Source organism: Neltuma alba, unplaced genomic scaffold (assembly GCF_004799145.2).
Source record: "Neltuma alba isolate B1F8T4 unplaced genomic scaffold, ASM479914v2 tig00005684_pilon, whole genome shotgun sequence".
Classification (NCBI taxonomy): Eukaryota; Viridiplantae; Streptophyta; class Magnoliopsida; order Fabales; family Fabaceae; genus Neltuma; species Neltuma alba.
The window spans coordinates 94,041-115,776 of record NW_021634197.1 but is presented as its reverse complement, the minus strand read 5'-3'; the positions used below and the strand labels follow the sequence as shown (position 1 = coordinate 115,776).

Here is a 21,736-nt window from a genome sequence, read left to right as displayed (position 1 = left end):
TGAATGCACCACAAAATATTCTAAAATACTGAATGCATCTGAAAAAATATTTCAGAGTTTTGAATGCATCTTAACATTAAATTAATCATATTTTAGAAAGAAATATCAATGCCACACCAATTGAGACTGACTAGAATTTTAGAAAGAAATATCAATGCGACGCCAATATAATTGAGACTAACTCAAATGTTAAGTTGGAGGCCAATGCAAGTTAAATTCAAATAGTAGTAGAAACAATATAAAACCAAGTAAACAGAAGAAAACTGTTAAAGATTCAAAAGCACAAATCAGCCAACACTTTCAGGAGATAGTTTACAACAATGTTAAAAATCCTTGTAACACACACACACACACACACATATGCACACACGTATATTAAAAAAGGAAATGAGGAAATATCCATGTTCTCATTCTTCAATCTTGATTTACTTTATTTTGTTTTCCAATCCTTTTATGACCAAGGCCGATTAAATAACAATGATAATACTTTAGAAAAACAATGTTATTTATGCTTTGCACAACAATTACTGTAAATTACAATATTTAAATTTAAAACTTATAATTTAAGAAGTGTCTTATTTACTCCAATTTCAATCCAAAAATAATTAATTTTCCATTAATATACATTCTTTTGATACCTTGAGATATTGAATATGAATAATGTGTTGTATTGTTTTTAAATTATGAATAGTGAGACTTGCTATAATTTTTTACCTTTTTAAGTCTCACACGTTACCTAAAGTCTGAGAGATAAGTCATATTATTTACAATTTATAAATTATATTATTTTCAATTCTTAATTTAATATAAGAACTAGTTGACTAATTTAAATAGATTAAAAAAATTTATTAAATTAGTTATTTGTAATAAATAGATGTTATTGTTCTTATAATATATTTGTTAATTATGTATATTAGTTAAAACTATCATTTGATACAATATTTTAACACGTGCATCTATTATAAAAATTACTTTGAAAAAATAGATAAATATGAAAGACAAAATCGATTGGGGTCTTATTTAAAACAAAATTAAATATCAAACTAACTGGTATATTAAAGATTATGTCTTGTTAGAATTCTATATTCTATAATGATGTTGATGACTACAGATATATCATTGGAAGTAATCAAATATTTTTTAATAATTAATGTTATTTTCAGTGACAACTATATATGTTATCGCTTATCAATTTTTAACATTTTTACCAGCGTTTATTAATAATTAAGTAATTATTAATTCCTACTATTCTTACTGCTGTCCATATAATAATAATAAGCATGGATGATTTTATGGGACCGCATATCCAATGTGCTTCTCGTCTACCGAAAGGAAATGAATAACGCCAATGTTCATGGTTTCCTGTGGTCACGCCCCAAAGACCAACTTAATATTTTTGGATAAGTTGTGCCAAATATTTTTTTTATAATTTTTTATATTATATTAATAATATTAAAAAATAGTTGAAAAACTAATTAATAAATGTAGTCATAATCTCTAGTAGAGGTCTTGAGAGTTATTAAGCATTAAAAAAGGGAAAATCTACTAAATTAACCCAAAATCTTATCTTAATATATTATATACATAATTTATTTTTAAAATTTTATATATACTTTTTTAGTGAACATGTTAAACTCCAAATGGGCATGATCGCAAGCTCTTCAATCAACTTAAGTCATCGTTTTTAATTTTAAAAATATTTCCTCTGTACATTTTTATTAAATAATTAGAAATTAAATTCTGACCCAAAAAAAAAAAACACACATACATATTTTAATCCAAAATCTCATGACTTCCTGTTTAATTAATTTCACTTATATATATATATATATATATATCTTTTCTACTTCAGATTATCTAATATGGGATTTTTTTGTATACTCCTGACTGAAATTTGACCTAAAATAGCTTATCTGTGCAACTATTCAATCCTCGTGCATAATATTTATTGTTTACTTTCCAAATGCATAAAATTCCGACAGATGAAATACAAATTCGACAAAAAGTCTAGTTTTCAGTCCGATTTTATTTTATTTATTTTATTTTATTTTTAAATCTATTATTGTGATTCATATCCTCTTTCATAATTGGCTCAACACAAGCAGGGGAAAGTGAGGGATTTTACGAAAGAAATGAGACGAAGTGAGAGACAGATTATAAGCTTGTTTAATTATTTATTTTTATGTTCTTAATAGATTATAGAGTACTGACAAGTTTTGAAAACAAAAATTTTTTTAAAAAAATACTATTTACATTATAGGTATATATAAAGTGGTGAAATGAAGGGTTCAAAAATAATTTACTTTGTTTAGATAATTGTCATTAATGAAAGCATGATGTTGTGAAAAAATATGTCTGCTCCTTTTATGTTTCAAAAAAGTTTTAATATTTTTACTTCCAAAACACATAATAAAAATATATTTTCAAATAATTTTTTTATTTTTTAAATAAATCATGCAATTTCAAAAGTTGGTTAAAATTTATTAAAGACAATAAACATGTGAAAAAATGTAACTTACTTTCCTAGAATATTTTTATTTAAGTAGAGAGTAAGTGCAAGAAAGAATGAGTGACAAAAAAATGAGGGAGAATAAGTGGGGGAAAATAAAGAAATAAAAGGAACATATAATTAATTAGAAACAAAAATAAAAAACAAATAATAAAATAAATTCAAATTTATTAAAAAAAATTCCTTCAAATATTTTATATGTTGAATCAGACGGGAGAAGGATATAAGCTTGTAAAGAAATATACCCTGGGATCTTAATATCCTGCTTTGTAACATGTGAGTGATTTGGATTTTGCCTCTCTTGTCATCGCGGAAAAAAAAAAGGGAAAATTACTTCCAGATCTCACAGAAGGTAGGTCCCACGAAATGTCAAAATCATTGACAGGTCCCAAGGGACCTCAGAGTAATATTTTCAATTTGTAAAATGACATTACTGCCCCTCATATTCCAGATTCACATTTGCTCTGTTATTGCGATTTACAACCTCAGCAGCGAATATTAACAACCCAATGAGAGGGCATTAACAACCCTATCAGTATCCGTTAACAACTTACTTTATAGAATCATATAACCTCCACATAAGAGTAAATTATAACCAAATAGTATAATACAACAACTTTAATACTAAAATGGGAAGCTTTTTGATATCATTAAGAATTTCAACTAGATCCAATAGGATTACAGTAATATTTTAATGCGAAGATCCATTTACAACCTCAACAGCGACTATTAACAACCGAATGAGAGGGCATTAACAACCTAAGCAGTATCCGTTAACAACTTACTTTATAGAATTATATAACCTCCGCATAAGAGTAAATTATAACCAAATAGTATAATACAACAACTTTAACACTAAAATGGGAAGCTTTTTGATATCATTAAGAATTTTAACTAGATCCAATAGGATTATAGTAATATTTTAATGCGAATATCCATTTACAACCTCAACAGTAAGTATTAATAACCTAAGGAGAACTGTTAACAACCATAGGAATGTCTGTTAACAACTAACTTTATCGAATAATATAACTTCTAACTATAACTAACTAAATTATAACTAAATAGTCTTAAAGTTAATCTTATATAGTTGTTAAAGGTTATATTATTCTATAAAGTCAGTTGTTAACAGATACTGCCTAGATTGTCAACAACTCTCTTTGGGTTATTAATACTCACCATTGAGATTATAAATGGATCTTCGCATTAAAATGTTGCTATAATCCTATTGGGTTTAGTTAAAATTCTTAATGATATCAAAAAACTTCCCATTTTAGTGTTAAAGTTGTTGTATTATACTATTTGGTTATAATTTACGCTTATATGGAGGTTATATGATTCTATAAAGTAAGTTGTTAACGAATACTGCTTAGGTTGTTAATGCCCTCTCATTCGGTTGTTAATAGTCGCTGTTGAGGTTGTAAATAGATATTCGCATTAAAATATTACTATAATCCTATTGGATCTAGTTAAAATTCTTAATGATATCAAAAAGCTTCCAATTTTAGTGTTAAAGTTGGTGTATTATACTATTTGGTTATAATTTACTCTTATGCAGACGTTATATAATTCTATAAAGTAAGTTGTTAACGGATACTGCTTAGGTTGTTAATGCCCTCTCATTCGGTTGTTAATAGTCGCTGTTAAAGTTGTAAATGGATCTTCGTATTAAAATATTACTATAATCCTATTGGATCTAGTTAAAATTCTTAATGATATCAAAAAGCTTCCCATTTTAGTGTTAAAGTTGTTATATTATACTATTTGGTTATAATTTACTCTTATGTGGAGGTTATATGATTCTATAAAGTAAGTTGTTAACGGATACTGCTAGGGTTGTTAACGCCCTCTCATTGGGTTGTTAATAGTCACTGTTGAGGTTGTAAATCGCAATAACAGAGCAAATGTGAATCTGGAATATGAGGGGCAGTAGTAATGTCATTTTACAAATCGAAAATATTACTCTGAGGTCCCTTGGGACCTGTCAGTAATTTTGATATTTCGTGGGACCTCAGAGTAATAAATTGCCTTCTGTGAGACCTGTACGTAATTTTCTCAAAAAAAAATCTGAGTAATAGCTTTTAATGTTTACATTCTTTAAAGTCCAAAACGTTTATAAATGTTATGCTGCCAAAAAAAAAACATCTATAAACGCTAAAACAAATATTCATCCGATATTGTACCAAAAAAAAAAATCATCCGATACTTAATATAAAACACATTTAATTAATTTGATTAGACTAAGAAAATGAGGTAAGTTAGTTAATTATAAGAAAAGTGACATATTTTTTCTAAAACACTATAATCATTTTTCTTAATATCACATCTCCCTCTTCTACTTGATTATGGTTAAAGAAGTATTTATAGGAATAATTTAAAAAAAATTAATAAATATAAAAAATAAGTCTTATATTTAGAATCAAAACTAACTCAATATTAGGTCTTATATCAAAGACAGAAGTAGTATATTGTTAAGTTGTGGTCTCTGAACATTTCTGAAAATTCTTTTTGCAACATAAAATCACTTTTTTTTTTTGGACAGAACAACATAAAATCACTTTAAAAAGGCTGCTATTGTGCTTTTCAGATATTTTCAAGGGACTTTATTGATAAGGACATTTAGAAACTGAAGGTAGTATTTGTAAAGCATACTTATCATAGTAACCATATTACTACTCCCGGTCTTTAATATAAAACCTTATTTGATTTTTATTTTGGTCCTAAATATAAGACCCTAATTCACTTTATTTTTCATATTTATGTGTTTTTTTCAAAGTAATCCTTCTAGCAATGATAGTTTTAGCCAATACACTTGATTAGTAAGGATATTTTAAGAAAGACAATATTTATTTGTTACAAATAACTAATTTAACTTCTTTTTTTAATCTTCTCAAATTAATCAATTAGTTTTTATAATTAGGATTGGAGGTAGTATGTTACGAAAAGTTTGTCCAAAAGCATACGCCCTATCTCACTTAACTTGAATCTAAATTTTGATCTCAACCCCAAACGATCAAGGTTCAAAACTAAAATTTTCACTTGAAAATGGATACAATATTGATAAACTAAAGACATCAAATAAAAATCAAATATCAAAAGAATTTCTTTTTTGAAAAAAAACAAAATGATAATTTATTAAAAATGAGAGAATTACAAATTAGACATAACAAAAGGACAATAGATGGAGAGGTTAAACACACAACTAGGACAACTCTTAGTAAAACTTATTCTAGCAAAACCAAACGAATTGAGGAAATACTCCTCCGGTCCTTAATATAAGACCCAATCCTTGAGTTAGTTTTGGTCCTAAATATAAGACCCATTTCTCGTATTTATCAATTTTCTCTAAATTACCCCTATGGATACTCCTTCAATTATAATTAAGTATAAGAGAAAGGAGGGATATTAAAAAAGATGGTTATGGTATTTTAGGAAAAATATGTCACTTTTCTTATAATTAACTAACTTACCTAACTTCCTTAATCTAATCAAATTAGTTAAATGGGTCTTATATTAAGGACCGAAGGAGTATGTTAGATCATGCTTAATAATGTTATTTGAGTCATCAAAAAATCGCTAACAAAAGTTTTTCCATTTTATCAATAACCAGACCTAGTAAGAAATTGTTCGATGTGAAAACAAAAATGAATTAATAGCTCAACAAAAATTAGTTCTTAGACATTTAAGGGTAAAGAAAGAATATTCCTGGTGCGATTTCTTCTTGGATAGCTGATCTAGATAGCATATCCAAATATGATAGGAAGAGAATTTTCCAATGCCGAATACCATCAGTCGTGTTTGATACGAAATATTAAAAATTAGGAGTAGAGATTGTGATTGGGATTAAAAAAACATATTAAAAGAATGTTTAGCATAAGAGATTTCTTCTTACATGGAGTAGACAGATCAATGTATATGAGATTAAAGAATACTAATACTACCTCCCATCATGGTATTCTCCGATTCCAATACCACTTCCTATCATAATATTCTCCTATCTCACATATTTGAGTTTCTTTATCCTATGTAACAAGAAATTTCTCATGCTAAATACTTTTTTAATGATTTTTTTCAATTACAATCATAATTTTTATACCTTATTTTTAATGTTTCATGCCAAACTGACCTGTTAGGTCTAATGGCACAAGATGTGCTCTTAGTGGCACCAAGTTTGTGGTTTGATTTCTAGCTATTAATGAGGATCCATGCTTGCTATGCAGATAAAAGAAACAATCTAGCCAGTAGTACTAAGAGAGAGATCATAATTCAATGGTATATAATTGGGATCATGAAGATCATTGTGCTGGAAAAAAAAGAGAGGCCATGTTAATGCTATAGAATGGGATGAATGTCAAAAGAAATTCAGAATAACATAACAAGCCAGAAATGTCCGCAAATTATGAAAGGGAAAAAAATTGGTTTCCATTCGTAAACAAGGAATGGGGAAAAAGAGAAAAGAAAACGAAAAAGAAAAAAAAAAGGGGAAAAAGGAGAAGACATTGAAAAGAACACAACTGAAGCAGAGGCTTCCCCACACCTTCCTCTCTCCTCAATACGGCTAACCCGTTTCTGTTCCTCCACAACCGAACACGCCCTCTCCGCCATCACCTCGTGCTATCCTGCGCCTCCTGCTTATCCTGCGCCGTGCGCACCTTTCTCCCCCTCTTCTGGTCTCTTCCCTACATAATCTTCCCCTTCTCCAGTCTCTCTCTTCCCCAGATTCGTTGCTTCAAACCTGGCTGGGTTCCGGAGCTGGGGCTAGGGTTAGGGTTTCTGAGAGATGTGGGATGCTTCAGGCATTGATGAATCTGCTCTCTCTCTGTTGGAAGCCATTCGGGCGTGGTGCTGATAAGTTCGACACCATTGGAGCTGTTGGGAGCACTTTCGGGGGTGGGGCAGGCGGCAGGGAAGGTAAAGACGGATTGCTCTGGTTCCGAGACGTAGGAAGGTATGGTTCCGGCGATTTCTCGATGGCCGTGGTTCAGGCGAATCAGGTTCTCGAAGACCAGAGCCAGATCGAGTCTGGTCCTCTGGGCACCTTTGTAGGTGTGTACGATGGTCACGGAGGACCCGATGCCTCTCGATACGTTTGCGATCACCTCTTTCGTAACTTTCAAGGTTCTTGATGCTGAATCTTCTTTTTTATTTCTCATGCTATGTAGGCCTGATATAGTTTTGGTTCCTGGGGCATTCAATCGGCCACGTTTTAGTTTCTGGTTGCTTCATTGCATTCACGAGCAGGGACTGTTATGTGTGATTTTCATCAATTCACTTTTTCCTAAACTTTCCCCCCCAAAAGTTGAGCTTTTCGTTGGTCTTGAGTGTGAGATTTCGCAGAATCGGGAACAGTTCAGACATTCACGCGAAATGGGAGTTACTATTTCCTTTAAGCGTTCATCGATTTTTTTGATTTTTTTCCGTTTTCCTCCTTTTCTATTTTTAGAGAATGCTTTTTTCACCTTCGATCCATTGATAAGTGGGAACGGGATTGGCGATTACGAAATGTCTCAAAGTCTAGTCAGTTTTGGACCCATCCTCTGGGTTGAAGGCCAATATATTTTTTTGTATCGTTCTGCCTATAATTTTGTTCCTCTTAGTAATATAGATGGACAAAAGGGCGTTGGAATTCGAATCGTTTTTTTTTTTTCCTTGTTTATAAAGGATCCCTTCTCATGTTAGCCGTCTTAGACTTCATCTTTATGCAGCAATAGCCGCTCAGTCACAGGGAGTTGTGACTGCTGAGACTATTCATAGAGCATTTCTTCAAACAGAAGACGGTTTCACTTCTCTTGTGTCAGAATCATGGGATAGACAACCTCAGATCGCAACTACTGGGACCTGTTGTCTTGTTGGAGTGATATTTCAGCGGACCCTCTTTGTGGCAAATGTTGGAGATTCCCGTGTTGTGTTGGGTAAGAAAGTTGGCAACACTGGAGGTATTGCTGCGATTCAGCTATCTACTGAACATAATGCAAATCTTGATGCAATCAGACAGGAACTTAAAGAACTACATCCTCATGATCCCCAAATTGTTGTCCTCAAACATGGAGTGTGGAGAGTCAAAGGCATTATTCAGGTGATTCTATGCGCTTCTGTCCTTCAGAGAATCGATCTTTCCAGCATAAAAATTAGTGTTTTCCTGCATGTAGTCAAAACAAATATTGGTTACTTGTATTCTTGGATATCAAGCTTAGGTGATAGGTAAATAGGTTTAGAAGCTTATCAACGTATACCCTTGGGCAATATTCTTCCTATTGTCAAAACTTATGGGCTGCGTGTATTTATTGCTTTTTGAAGTCAATTTGCATGAAAAGACTGGGGAATAATTCTGTCAATTTGTATTCTTTCTTTATGGACTACGGTGTGCATACGTACATGCTTACCTTCTTACATGCGTCCATTCATGCGTGCGTGCGTGCGTGTATGCATACATTATATATGAATTTCAGTTGTGACTCGTGGCCTAATAAGAACTTTGAACAACTTATATGCCAATTGTCACAGTCGCTTTCTTTCTTTTAATCATCCCCATCCTTTGTTTATTTTTCCTAGAGTTTTGGCTGTATATTTCCTCTGGTCCCGTCTTGCTGGATATCATTTCAACTTTTATTTAAAGATGTATTTCTATGTGTTTGTGTGGAATCCATGCTGTAGACTTGTCTTGTATTAACATTCTGTTTTTATTACTCTCCTTGTTTTATTTGACGTGTGAAGTTGAATGTATTGTTGGTTGTGGGTTCACATGTCTAGAATAACTTTTGCGAATGTAAGCTTATTTCTTAGTTTCACTTCCCACTGGCCAAGTTAATTACCTTATCATATTGCCTTTTTTATTTTTGTATCAAGTGCAGGTTTCTAGGTCTATAGGTGACGTATATATGAAACATGCCCAGTTCAATCGGGAGCCAATTAATCCAAAATTCAGACTTCCAGAGCCAATGAACATGCCTATCTTGACTGCTAGTCCAACAATTCTCTCTCATCCTCTCCAACCCGGTGATTCCTTCCTTATATTTGCATCAGATGGTTTATGGGAGCACTTGAGTAACGAAAAAGCAGTGGATATTGTCCACAGGAATCCACGGCAGGTAAAGTTCTTGTCTCCTTTATTTTGTTATTCTTTCTGCACTCAATGTTTCTTGGTTTGTCCCTTGTTCGCATGCATTCTAAATGGCCATAGTTTTTTTTTTTTCAAATGTATTTGGCACTTTATTTAACCCATTGCCTCAAGAGCAGCAAGATGATGAAGTATCTGGATCAAGCTTGTGTCCTATGGCTATAAGATATTAGGTGCAGTAAATAAATTTTCTTTACATGATTTACATGGTTTGGTATGAAAATTTGAGCTTCCCCGTACTACTTTAACCTAGAAGTTCATCTTTGTCTCCCATCATGCTGTGTTTGATATGTTGTAATTAAAGATGATTGCTTTAGGTTGATTTGGTTGAGTGTAATAGTTGTGAAAAGACTTGTTTTGGTAATTTTCGAAGGCATAACTTGACGAGCTTTACTTTTGCCCTCACTTTTTGGATAAACACCAGCTATGCATGTTCATTGTCCCTGCAAGGTACGTTTAAGTTTTTAAGTGATATGCTGATCCTTAATCAAGCAGTTGCGAGAGTCATAGTTTGAATTTTTCTTTGGTCAACACAGCAGCCAATAATGTGATGAGTGTTCATCAATTCGACTTGAGTTGATTTCGCTTCTTAAGTTTCCTCCTGTGCTTGAGTTATTCTTTTGTGGGAGAGGGGACGATAAATGGAGATGATTGACATTCACCAGTTTCATGGGTCAAAAGACACCATAATGTTGTTAACATGTATAAACGCCACATATTTTTGACTTCTTTCCGATTACTGGCTTCCCCTCTCTGGTCTTACTCTTCTTTGTACTGCAAAAAGGAATCATGAAGCCATTATGCATTCTGCAACACATGTAAAATCTGTATCTGCCTTCAATAGATTGGTAGCTTGTTATTGTTCCCAAAGAAAAGTGAATATCAATAGATGGATGTTAGATTGATGATTTTGTTCTTTGGCTGCACATTGGCATTGTAGTTCTGAGTGAGTCCCTTGCCAAAATGATTCCTATATTGAATTTATGGTGCTTGAAATTTCTGCTAATGCAGGGTAGTGCCAAGAGACTTATCAAGGCTGCTCTCCAAGAAGCAGCAAGGAAACGAGAAATGCGGTACTCAGACCTCCGCAAAATTGACAAGAAGGTTCGAAGACATTTTCACGATGATATAACTGTTATTGTTTTATTCTTAAACCACGATCTTATATCCAGAGGCACAGTGATAGACCCTCCTCTTTCAATTCGAAGTGCTCTTGATCACTGACACATGATTGTAAACATGGTGTCTTTTAAGAGTCTTTGGGGCAGCTCTCAGATAACTGTACCCGTACCAGAAGACACACCGTTGCTACCCGGCTGGCATATATACGAATTGACAGTGCATTTGGCACCTTTGGTCACTGATACCGAGACAACTTATTGATGAGGCTCCAATTTATAACATATTATTAGAAATATATCTGTGGAAAAAAGGAAAAGAATGAAAATAATTTTTGACACTACGGATGCCCATTTTATAGTTCGTTTTAATTTCTTGGCAGTCTTTGTTCGAATTTCATGGTGGAGCAGACTAAATTATTTGACAATAATTCAATGGAAGTTTAGCACATAGTAAGGTATCTCATGTGATAAGAGGCATAAGTTATGCACAGATTTACTTTAGTTTTTATTGCAGATGAAGTGAAAATTTTAGATATAATGTATAGATTTTTGGTGGGGTATTGTCCAAAGGAGAAAATTAAGGTGTACTTCTTGGCTGTTTAGTGTTCACTGTATGATGTGGATAAAATGTCTTGGCGTTTTGTGGGATTTTTTTTTTTTAATACCAACGCTTTATGGAGTTGATTTTGAGGTTGAGCTGTAGAAGATGTTTAGCTGTTATCATTTTTTTTTTTGGGTAGAATTAGCTGTTATCATTTTCATTGTGAAAGATGATGTTTTACTGTGTCAGATGAGTTATAATATTTATAACTAATGAATATTGTGATGTCATAGAAATTTCATTATATTTATTGATATATACGTGCGTACATTGAATTTTTTGAGCCCCAATGTATCTTATACTTCCATGGCAAGTACGCAACATGGAACTTTTCCTGAATTGCTTGTGATTTGGATTTCAATTATGATCAATTATAAGAGTCAAAATTAAGATTTTCTTGAAAAATTACACTTTTTATTCCAAAATAATTATCTTTAACATGCCAAAAATAATGAATTCAAAGTCATGATTATCTTATAAATGACTAAAAATGCTTCTGTGCGTGTTAAAACCCGAATTTATGGCTGTTTTATAGAATTGATCCTTAACATCGCATGGTTCTCTTTAACATTGTTGTGTGATCTGCTTCAAAACTGACTATTAACCAATTTAATTATAAATCCATTGATAGAGGTCAAAATATAATTTTTCTTCCCTACCAAAAGAACTCATAAATATTTAAAATCGCTTGACCTGATTGAGAATTTTTCTGGAAGATGTTGCCCAAATAGCATAATGGCAAGGCTATCCCCTTTGGGTCTGTGAAAGCAGGCCAGATTTGTTGGTTCAAAGGGACTCTACTTTGGTAGTTCAAAGCTAAGGTTCTCCATTATAAAGCATAAATTTATAAAAAAAGTTATTTATTATTATCTCCCCCCTCCCTTTTCTGGTTAATCGTGGGGAATCTAGGAATCACCGTTAATGTTTAATCGGTCCGGTATTTTTTAATATTTGACTTGTTCCCTTTATGAATTGATTTAAAATAAATTTCTTAAAACTTGAAAGAGTAAAATAAAATTACTAATATAAATTTTGATTCTTTAAATTTGCTTTCATTTTAGATTTGGTATCTCAAGTTTCTTTTTATTTAAAATATTAGTCCCTATAATCTAATGAAAACTTTGATTATTTTGCCTCTAAAAAAACCAGAACCTATTATTTAAAATTTAAAAAATTAAAATCAAAATAAAAACAAATTTAGGTGACTAAAAATTATATTAGTTTAAAATAAAACTATCATTTTTCTTGTTTGAAGTTCTGCTTTATTTTCCTGCCCCATGCCCTGTCCTTTTACGTCAGCAACCAGTGACTCTGAAGTTGGCAGCCAAGGCTGCACCTCTGCATCGAAACCTGGCTCTTATAGGCTTCCGACGTGTTACTTTTCTCTACCGTTGGATCTAATGAATGCCCTGCCTCATCCAACGGAAAATGAGGTGAAACGTGGCATCCACTATTCTCACTCTTCATCAGGCTGGATTGTGTTGCCACGTCACATCTAAATATTTTATCATCAGCGTAAACGAGTGCCGTTCTCTCTCTCTCGCTCTTTTTTTTTTTTTTTAATGGAAGCTGAGTTTTTTCAGCTAAAAAAAAAAAAGGATAACTAAGTTTGAAGGTATTTTTCGCTTTTAAAAAAGTTAGATATTAATGTTCTGTTATTTTTATTAGTTATTTGTTTAACTTGCAAATTAAAACACATTAAATAAAATTTTGAGAGTAATTACATTCTATGAGATGTATCAAGCATGCATATTTCCAATTATGACATAATCACAGATTTTTTCGTGGGAGCCTAATTCTGTTTTGCAAATTAAAGTACGATTAGTTAATACAATATAAAAGGTATACCTTTATTTACACAAAAAACAAAAGAAAATAAATAAAATACAAGGTCATGTCCTCTGTTGCAACTTTTTTTTTTTTGTATTTTCATATTAAGTTTAAAGTCAGTAATATTAATTATGTTATCATATCAAGTCATGCAGAGTTTATTTTCCCACGTATTATAAAAATGAAATTTGAAGCAAATTATATTAAATTATAGTAATTATGGTTTTGTCCTAAATTGCACTAGCAAAGAACCAAGAATTTTTCATTTTCATTAATGTATGATACGAATTATTGTTTTTTTTTTCATATTCTTTTTCCACGCACCCCGAACTTGTAGTATTGGTTTGAGAATATTACCAAAAAAAAACATTTTTATATTTTACGAGAAAAAATATCTATTAAAAGAAATAATAGGTGGTAGAAATATCGGGATCTTTAATTGATTTGATCATGGCTGTGTCCAGTTTCCATCAGTGGAATGTGAGACCTAAATCCATCAATCAAGTAATTTAAGAAAATCCAACGCTTAAATAAACTGGCCCAAGCCCATTAATTTGTCAGAAGATAGGAATAAATTTTGGGCTAGCTCCTAGAGTTCCGTCGTGAATGTAGATAATTGCTTTTATATGTTTTAATCAATCATCCCTCAACAAATCAGAGTGGCGCAGCGGAAGCGTGGTGGGCCCATAACCCACAGGTCCCAGGATCGAAACCTGGCTCTGATAAGGAGTGGCTTCCGTCGTTTGAATTTTTTCCACCGTTCGATCTGATGGAGGGAGGTCTCATCGAACGGTAGTTATGTCGACACATGCCATTCGCTTTTTTCTCTCTTCAAACACCATCCTGCTGACGCGTCACACGTAAAGATGCGTTGGCTTGCTCTTTTAAGAGGACAGCAAAATAATAATAATAATGGGCATGGGGAAGATTAATTTATGTACTAATTAAACCATTAACAATATATTTTGTTCAAAGTTTTAAGTGAACATAACATCAATGCAGTATATAAAAAATAAAAAAAAAGCCATGTAAATGAGAGAAAAGAAAATGCTTCCATGGAAGGACTATTATAATTAAATCAAGCTGTTAAAAGGAAAATGAAGAATAAAGATGATGAAGAGCTTTTCATTAATCAGCAAAACGAATATAAACCCCAAGGTAACCAAATTCTTCTTTTAAGAAAAACTCTGGGGGTTTATGAGAAAATAATTCATATGTGAGAATAGGATCACTCACTGCTTATACATGATCTTTATTTATTAATATCAATATAGTGCCTAAGGTATTAAAAATTGGACTGGTTAATAAATTGATTGAGAATGATACTAAAATAATAAAATTTAATTAAAATATATAAAAATATTTATATATAGTTCTAAAATAACTCATATTTAAAATTATATTAATATACGAGTGAATAGAACATTCAAGTATAAATTGTACATAATCCAACCCAAAAACAAAAAAATTCTAAGGGAGTTTATTTTCCTGCATAATTATCATGTTTATGAAATTAAGGTATATTAAATAATAGCAATTAAAGTAATCATAATAATCAAAACCAGTAATTTGCATATATAACAAGGAGCATCCGTTATTAACATATCATAACTCGATTGATTGTCTTTTCGCACCGGTTATGATATTAAAAAGCAAGCTATATACCAATGTCATTTTTTTTATAACAGTTATATTTACACCAGTTTTAGAATTATTGTTAAAGAGGTTTTTTAATTAATTTAAAAAAAACTTTCTATACTAATATAATATATTAAAATTGGAATGATTGCCTTTCCAAATAATTCCCCAACACCCCCCCTTGTCAAGCAGAATAAGCGATTACTACTCTGCCGAAAACCCAAGTTCATAATATATTTGTTTTCTATATTTTGCAAATACACTAAATAATTTGCGTTATGGAAAATTGTTTCAGCCATCATGTTATGGGGAGAATCTTACCCAAAAAAAATTAAAATCATTAAATTCCAAATACAGAATTTTACCAAAATGTGTTATTATTTGTAAGTGCAGTGTTGTCCAAACTCATTAAAGTGTTGTTACCAAACATAATTTATGATTTAGTAGTTTTAAACTGTTTTTTTTTTTTTAGGATTTTCCTTGTACAATACTAGTATTATGCCTTGGAAGAAATAGAGGGTGGGAGAAATGGCACGTGGGTTAATTGATTTCACGGTCGGGTCAAGTTTCCATTCACGTTAATGGAATGAGAGGCCTAAACCCATAAAGTAATTTCAGAAAATCCAATGGTTTAAATGAAAAAGGCCGTAGCCCATTAATTAGTTTGAAGTTAAGAATGAATTAATATGGGCTAGCTCTTAGAAAGCCCATGTTTCTCTTACAGTTTCGTTTTATGGTTATTAAATTTTTGGTTTGGTTGCATGTCAACAAATCAGAGTGGCGCAGCGGAAGCGTGGTGGGCCCATAACCCACAGGTCCCAGGATCGAAACCTGGCTCTGATATAGAGTGGCTTCCGGCGTTTAAATTTTTTCAACCGTTGGATCTGAAGGATCCTGCATCTCGAACGGCTTTTGTTGTCGACGCATGGCATCCGCATTTTCTCACTCTTCAAACGCTATCCGGCAGACACGTCACACGTAAAAAAGTGCCTTTGTTTGTTTTGTTCCTTTTTTTTTTTTTTGGTTCTAATGAAAAGCAAATTGGTGTCTCAGAAAAATAGTTTGAAGCTGGTTTGTTTTAAGTAATTTAATTTTTTTCTCTCTTTGAATTATTATAATACTGGAGGTTGAGAAAGAATAAAATGATAATCAAGTCATTTACAATGTTCAGCTAAAATATTTATGCGTCGGGACAATTGAAAAAAAGAAGGAAACTTAAATATTTATGTCGTTTAAATTCCCCTCAATTTCTTTATTGATAAAAATAAACAGAAAACCTAAAATTATCAGCGTGTGTGTATTTCATGTATATGGATTCTCTGAATATTTTCAGAAACATGGTCATTTGCCCCAGAGTTTCAAAAATCATGGGAGAATTCATTTCTATGACGCTCTTTTAATGTATTATCACATAAAAAATATGATTAAAAATAACTCTTTGCCGCAATAAATTTTGGAGTAATTATTGTTGTAGCGAAACATATGCATCAACTCAAAGGGAGACTTTTTTTGTTTTTGGGCCAGAACTTAATGCAAGACTAAATTAAGGGAAAAAAACTCAAAATATCACAATATGTATTAATTTATTGGTCAACTTGGTACATTTGTTTATATCCACTAAATCCAATTTTCAATAATAAAAGTTCACAATAGTAAAATTTTAAAATTCTATTGTTCCAATATTAGTAAGAAAAATCATATGTGATAGAATATGATTGGACAATTAGACCTAATAAATTTTAACAAATGTATTTAAAATTTGTCCCAGTTATTTTTTTGTTTGCTACATTTGTCCTAATTAATATAACAAGTATTTTTTTTTTGGCTACAAATGTCCTAATTAACAAAACTCTTTTTAGCCTGACTCTTTAAGAGAGCCTATCACTGCCATACTGAACTTTTATCTCTTGATTTAGTAAATTTTTCAAGTTGATTTTAGTGGATTTTAGTAAACCGTCAGGAATTAAAGTTTTCGAATAAGTATATGTGTTTTACTCGGTATCATATTTTTTTGGCTTGTTGGATATATATAAATTCATTTTTTTTGTCTACTTAAAAATACTAAAACTCATGCTGGCCAAAAAAAAAAAAACTAAAACTCATAATTTAAAAAATTTATTAATAAACAACATAACATTCGCTTGCTTCTTTCCTTCACACATGCCTTGCCCCAAATAAATATTTTACCCTGGATTTTAAACTTGTCCTGATTTGCTTCTTTCCTTCACCTTGGTTTTTGTTTTTTTTTTTTTTTTGAACCTTGGAGTACTTTGGAATTTGGATATGTAAATAGATATTTTACTTTTTGGTCGTTTCCGACGGATTTGTTAATGTTTAGTATTAATTTATATGAATAAATTTCTTTTTTATCACCTTCCCTTTTTTTTTTTTAAGATCTATATCCTCGTCCAGCCTAAGAAGAAAGACTGAGTTCTTGAACTGATTGAGGCTCTATTTCTGCGCTTTCCTGATTGGAATATCTAAAACACTTGAAAAGAACTTAAGAATTTTTAAGTATATACGTAAATTCTGACCATATCCTCTTTCAAATGAGTTCTCATTCTATTACGATAACGATCCTGTTTAAATCCAAATGAAGGCTTCAGAAATTTTCAAATTATTATAACTATAAACTTGAAATCCGAGAAGCTCCAGAGAAATAAGTCAGACATAGCTTTCTAGGCTAGCAATGTGCATCAATTATGCACCTAATTTGCTTAGATGCTCAGAGCCCAGTGCTTATTTCATCATCCAAATCCATTCCAAATTCTCCAGGAAAAACTCGAAAACAGATTTAGTTATAAAACCTTAAAACTATTCTATTTGTAAAAACAGATTTAAAATGAGAATGAGAAATATAACGACGAAGAAAGAGGATCCTCAGCGATAATGCTTATAGTTGTCATCAAACAAGATGATCAGGTCTCAAAGATTCCATGCCATCACGGGATCGCAACAGAAAGATGATGAAATTAGGAGCGATGGAAATCCCTAATTCTAAGCAAGTATTGATCTCTTACAAATGAACACAATCAAAACCAGACGAAGCAGATTCAGATCGAGAGAAACTCGACGAAATTTGAAGAGAATGATCGAGGAACAGAAATAGATATGGCAGGGCGTTATTCACTGCACCTGGAGATGAATACAAAGGCGAAGTGACTCAACTTCCCTGCACTACGATTTATGCCTCCTCTTCTCTCACTGAGGGATTAAACCTTCAATCCATCGCCGTCGAATCAAAGGCATCCCTTCGTAGAGGCAAGAACGAGAAAAATTGCACAGAAACATACAGAAATTTTGAGATTCTTCTACAGAGAGGCGTTTTTCAGTCGCATGGCTTTTCTCAGAAGTCAGAATATATAGGGGAGGGTGTTTTTGAATTAGGGTTTGCAGCTTCCGAAATGCCTAAAACATCCTTCGTGTGGTCTCATAATTACTTTTATATCCGTTCCGTGACTTCCTAACAATCTTTCATTGGGCTTGGCCCATAGGAAAGCCCAAAATATCAATTTGTTTTTCTAAACTGTTCATTATGCCCAATAAGACAGGGGACAGTTTTTCTTTGACGAACAATGATTCAAGGATAACTTCCTCTAAATCAATGATCCTTCACCTGTAAGAAGAGCTTCATCAATTACTTCCTCCTGTCAAATTTATGAGCTTTGGATTTTAAAATAGCTGTAGTAATTTATAAGCTTCAATTTGTCTTTCTCTTAATATTTAGGGTAAAAGGGCACCCAGCACCCCAATCTTTTTTTTTTTAGGAGCACCCACCACTCCAATCTTTTTTTCAGTGCAATTTTACCCACTATATATTTTTTTTAGTGCAATTTAACCCAATTCCAACAGATCCCCTAATGTCTATTAAGAAAATTTCTTTTTTTATAAGTCCACATCAGCACGCATAAGAAGGTGAAAATTGATAGATAATACAAAGAAGGGAAAAAAACAAACCGAGCTCGTGTGCACCAGAACCCCACCTGTTTGTGCGATTGGGAACACTAGCATTTGGTGAAGGAGAAGGCAACAAATTCGTGCGAGAAAAATCATCTTGATTTGGAAAGGTAACAACTTTACTTTTGTTTTTCTTGTATGGTCCCACATTTGAAATTGGGTTTGCTGAAAGGGGTTTTATGATTAGAAAATGACGGGAGATGCGAACCTGGGAGATGATGTGGAGTTGGACGAAGATGATATGGCGTGGGACGAAGATGATGTGGCGTTCGATGTGTTAGTTGCCGAAGATGATGTGAGAAGACCAAAGACCAAAGACCAAATGTGATTATTGTTTGGCTACGAAGTTAGTTTTGTTTAAGATCAAATGTCATTCTCGAATATGTACTTGAGAAGACCAGTTCTCGAATATGTATTTGAGAAGACCAGTTCTCCGATATATATTTGAGAAGACTAGTTCTCTAATATATATTCAAGAGTTGGAGCCCATTCTCGATGTTTGGCTAACAGGTTCCAGTGCTTGCTAAGGTCAATTTTACCTTAGTAATGGAGATTTTTTATTCACTGTCTTCCTCGCAACTTTCACCGCTGGAATTTGCAATTCGTTTAGGGTTCCAATACTTGCAAAGTCAAATTGCTCCTCTAAAACAAAAGAGACAAAGTATACAAGAAAGCAAAAGTAAAATTTCAAAGTAAGGTTGTTAGTTTTCCAAATCAAGACAACTTTCCTTGCACGAATTTGTTGCCTTCTCCTTTACTAGATGCTAGTGTTCCCAATCGCACAAACAGGTGGGATTCTGGTGCTTGCAGAGTGGGCGCACGAGCTTGGTTTGTTTTTTCCCTTCTTTGTATTATCTGTCAATTTTAATCCTCTTAGCCGTGTTGATGTGGACTTATAAAAAAAATTTCTTAAGAGACGTTAGGGGGTCCGTTAGAATTAGGTTAAATTGCACTAAAAAAAATAGATTGTGGGTAAAATTGCACTGAAAAAAAGATAGGAGTGGTGGGTGCTCATGAAAAAAAAAGATTGGGGTGCTGGATGCCCCTTTACGCTAATATTTAACATATTTTTTTAATTTACTTTTAATTATTTATTCTTTCTCTTTTATCATACTTTTTCCTATCACATCTTCCAACACATTCTCTTTTATTCTTTTTCTCATTTATTATATGGGTATATTTAAAAATAAAAGTATATTTCTAACCTACTTATTACTTTTAACTAATTTTAACTAATAATTTAATATACATGAATTACTTATTTAAAACTTATAATGAAAACAAAAGAAAGTATAAACACCAACATGAATATCTCTTCAACCATCCCCTCACTCGCACAATGAATAAATGTGCTTTCTAAAAGCATATTGCTTATTCGTCTTGTGTGGATTGAATGTGTCATGTGAGCATCATTATCAATCATAAAATACGTAAAGATTACTTTTTTTTTTTAAGGCTTCATGTAATATATTTTTCATTCTTTTCGTTTCTCTCGACTGGCCTATTCACTGAAAACAGCACAGCGCAACACAATAATGAGGATGGGGCTTCTTTTTTCCTTTCATAATTACAACGTCATTTAATAAAAGAATTATAAGATTGCTAGCTACTTCATATATGATAGAAAATAATGGTGACTTGCTGTAAAAAATCAGGTAAACCAACATGACGACATCTCTGGTTATTCATGAAATATATTCTGAATAAACTTTTTTCTGTTCAGTCCTTGTTGAAAATGACTGTGTTAAGCTTTTCCAGTTTCGAATTAAAATACATCCTTATATATCGATCATCATGAAGAATCGAGCTGAAAATATATTATTGATGTATTCTGCAAAGTTTCATGGAGTGGGCTGGGATCGTCGTCACCGATCAAGACATCGACGATATGATCGCCCTTGGTGGCGGTGACCGAAACGATGGCTGAGCTTGGATGGTTTCATTGGGTTATTACGTGGTCTTGGATCTTGATGTCGTCGTCGACGACTAAGCGTTATGTCTTTTTCGATCACCGTCTTTTACTACAGTAAAGTATTGTGTTTAAACTTGTGCGTTGTTTATCTTCGTTAGCTGGATCCCAACTTTCTTGATGTATGTAAAGCTGAGTTTGTTGGACGAGTTGAGGAACTTGTTCACATATTTTTTATATATGCCTTTGGAGCTCTTTACAAAGCAACAAATCAAACTTAAAATTACAACGAACTGGCGTGACGAAGAGTTACAGCTCTTTGATGCATCAACAGATCTTTCAGTTTACTGTCGGATTATCATCATAGCTCAGCGAATCATGTTTATTGCGATCTCAGAGTTATCCCATCAAATGCTAAAATATAGTGGACTTGGAATAATTCGGAAGTCCCACATCGCCCACAATTTGACAAATATAGTGTATATTAAACGGCTGAAATGCTTCCTCGATTGCCGAGCTGGGTGACGCTAGCTTGTAACTCATGTGAGGGTAATAAGATGATGGGCTACAGCTTCGGCTTTTCCAGGTTGGGCTGACTGCTGCATTATGCTGGCCTGCCCACTCCAAGTGGGGTGTTGGCTCATGGGACTTGAGCGAAAGCTCGGGTCTCGTTAGCCTTAAACCAGAGGGCAATGCGTGAGGCTGGTTTCACAGAGCAGCGAGAACCTCTGGCTCTCAACAGTGGAGGGATAACAGGTTGCTGCGTAGTCAGCCCACTATGGCCTGCCTGGTCACCCTATCTGCCTACACCATCATCTTTTTTCCCCTTCACTATATGACTTTTTTTTTTTTAGTTTTGAAATTTCATTCTGATGGGGGAGATATAATGTTATTTTAGACATTACGTTAATTCCCGTGGCCCGTCGTTTCTTTCCAAAAGCTAACTGGCCATTTCAACTTCATTAATCCATTACTAAAAGTTTTTAGCAAACAGACTTGTTCGAAGAATTGTCTCCTCAGAATATATTTCTGGTTTGTTTCATGAGTTGGTTCT

At 32.7% G+C, this 21,736-nt stretch overlaps 1 protein-coding gene and 4 non-coding genes across 5 annotated transcripts; 3 read left to right on the top strand and 2 right to left on the bottom strand.

The window, feature by feature from the left end:
• Positions 1 to 7,022: 7,022 nt before the first annotated feature.
• LOC114748313 (probable protein phosphatase 2C 42) lies at positions 7,023 to 11,285 on the top strand. Its single transcript, XM_028936681.1, has 5 exons — positions 7,023 to 7,627; positions 8,215 to 8,585; positions 9,361 to 9,597; positions 10,638 to 10,730; positions 10,881 to 11,285. The coding sequence occupies exons 1-5, from the start codon at positions 7,297 to 7,299 to the stop codon at positions 11,007 to 11,009; spliced, it is 1,161 nt and encodes a 386-aa protein (XP_028792514.1). The 5' UTR covers positions 7,023 to 7,296; the 3' UTR covers positions 11,010 to 11,285.
• A 2,546-nt stretch (positions 11,286 to 13,831) lies between these two features.
• TRNAM-CAU (transfer RNA methionine (anticodon CAU)) lies at positions 13,832 to 13,903 on the top strand. The gene has a single exon. It is a non-coding gene; the product is annotated as a tRNA-Met (tRNA).
• A 1,684-nt stretch (positions 13,904 to 15,587) lies between these two features.
• TRNAM-CAU (transfer RNA methionine (anticodon CAU)) lies at positions 15,588 to 15,659 on the top strand. The gene has a single exon. It is a non-coding gene; the product is annotated as a tRNA-Met (tRNA).
• Positions 15,660 to 17,477: 1,818 nt separating this feature from the next.
• LOC114748323 (small nucleolar RNA snoR118) lies at positions 17,478 to 17,571 on the bottom strand. Its single transcript, XR_003740457.1, has one exon. It is a non-coding gene; the product is annotated as a small nucleolar RNA snoR118 (small nucleolar RNA).
• Positions 17,572 to 17,692: 121 nt separating this feature from the next.
• Positions 17,693 to 17,766, bottom strand: LOC114748322 (small nucleolar RNA R66). Its single transcript, XR_003740456.1, has one exon. It is a non-coding gene; the product is annotated as a small nucleolar RNA R66 (small nucleolar RNA).
• Positions 17,767 to 21,736: the final 3,970 nt, after the last annotated feature.

Coding starts and splice junctions, on each gene's coding strand:
- LOC114748313 (XM_028936681.1), top strand. CDS start 7,297: ATGCTTCAGGCATTGATGAATCTGCTCTCTCTCTGTTGGAAGCCATTC. Junction 7,628..8,214: donor CCTCTTTCGTAACTTTCAAG/GTTCTTGATGCT, acceptor ATCTTTATGCAG/CAATAGCCGCTCAGTCACAG. Junction 10,731..10,880: donor TCCGCAAAATTGACAAGAAG/GTTCGAAGACAT, acceptor GTGTCTTTTAAG/AGTCTTTGGGGCAGCTCTCA.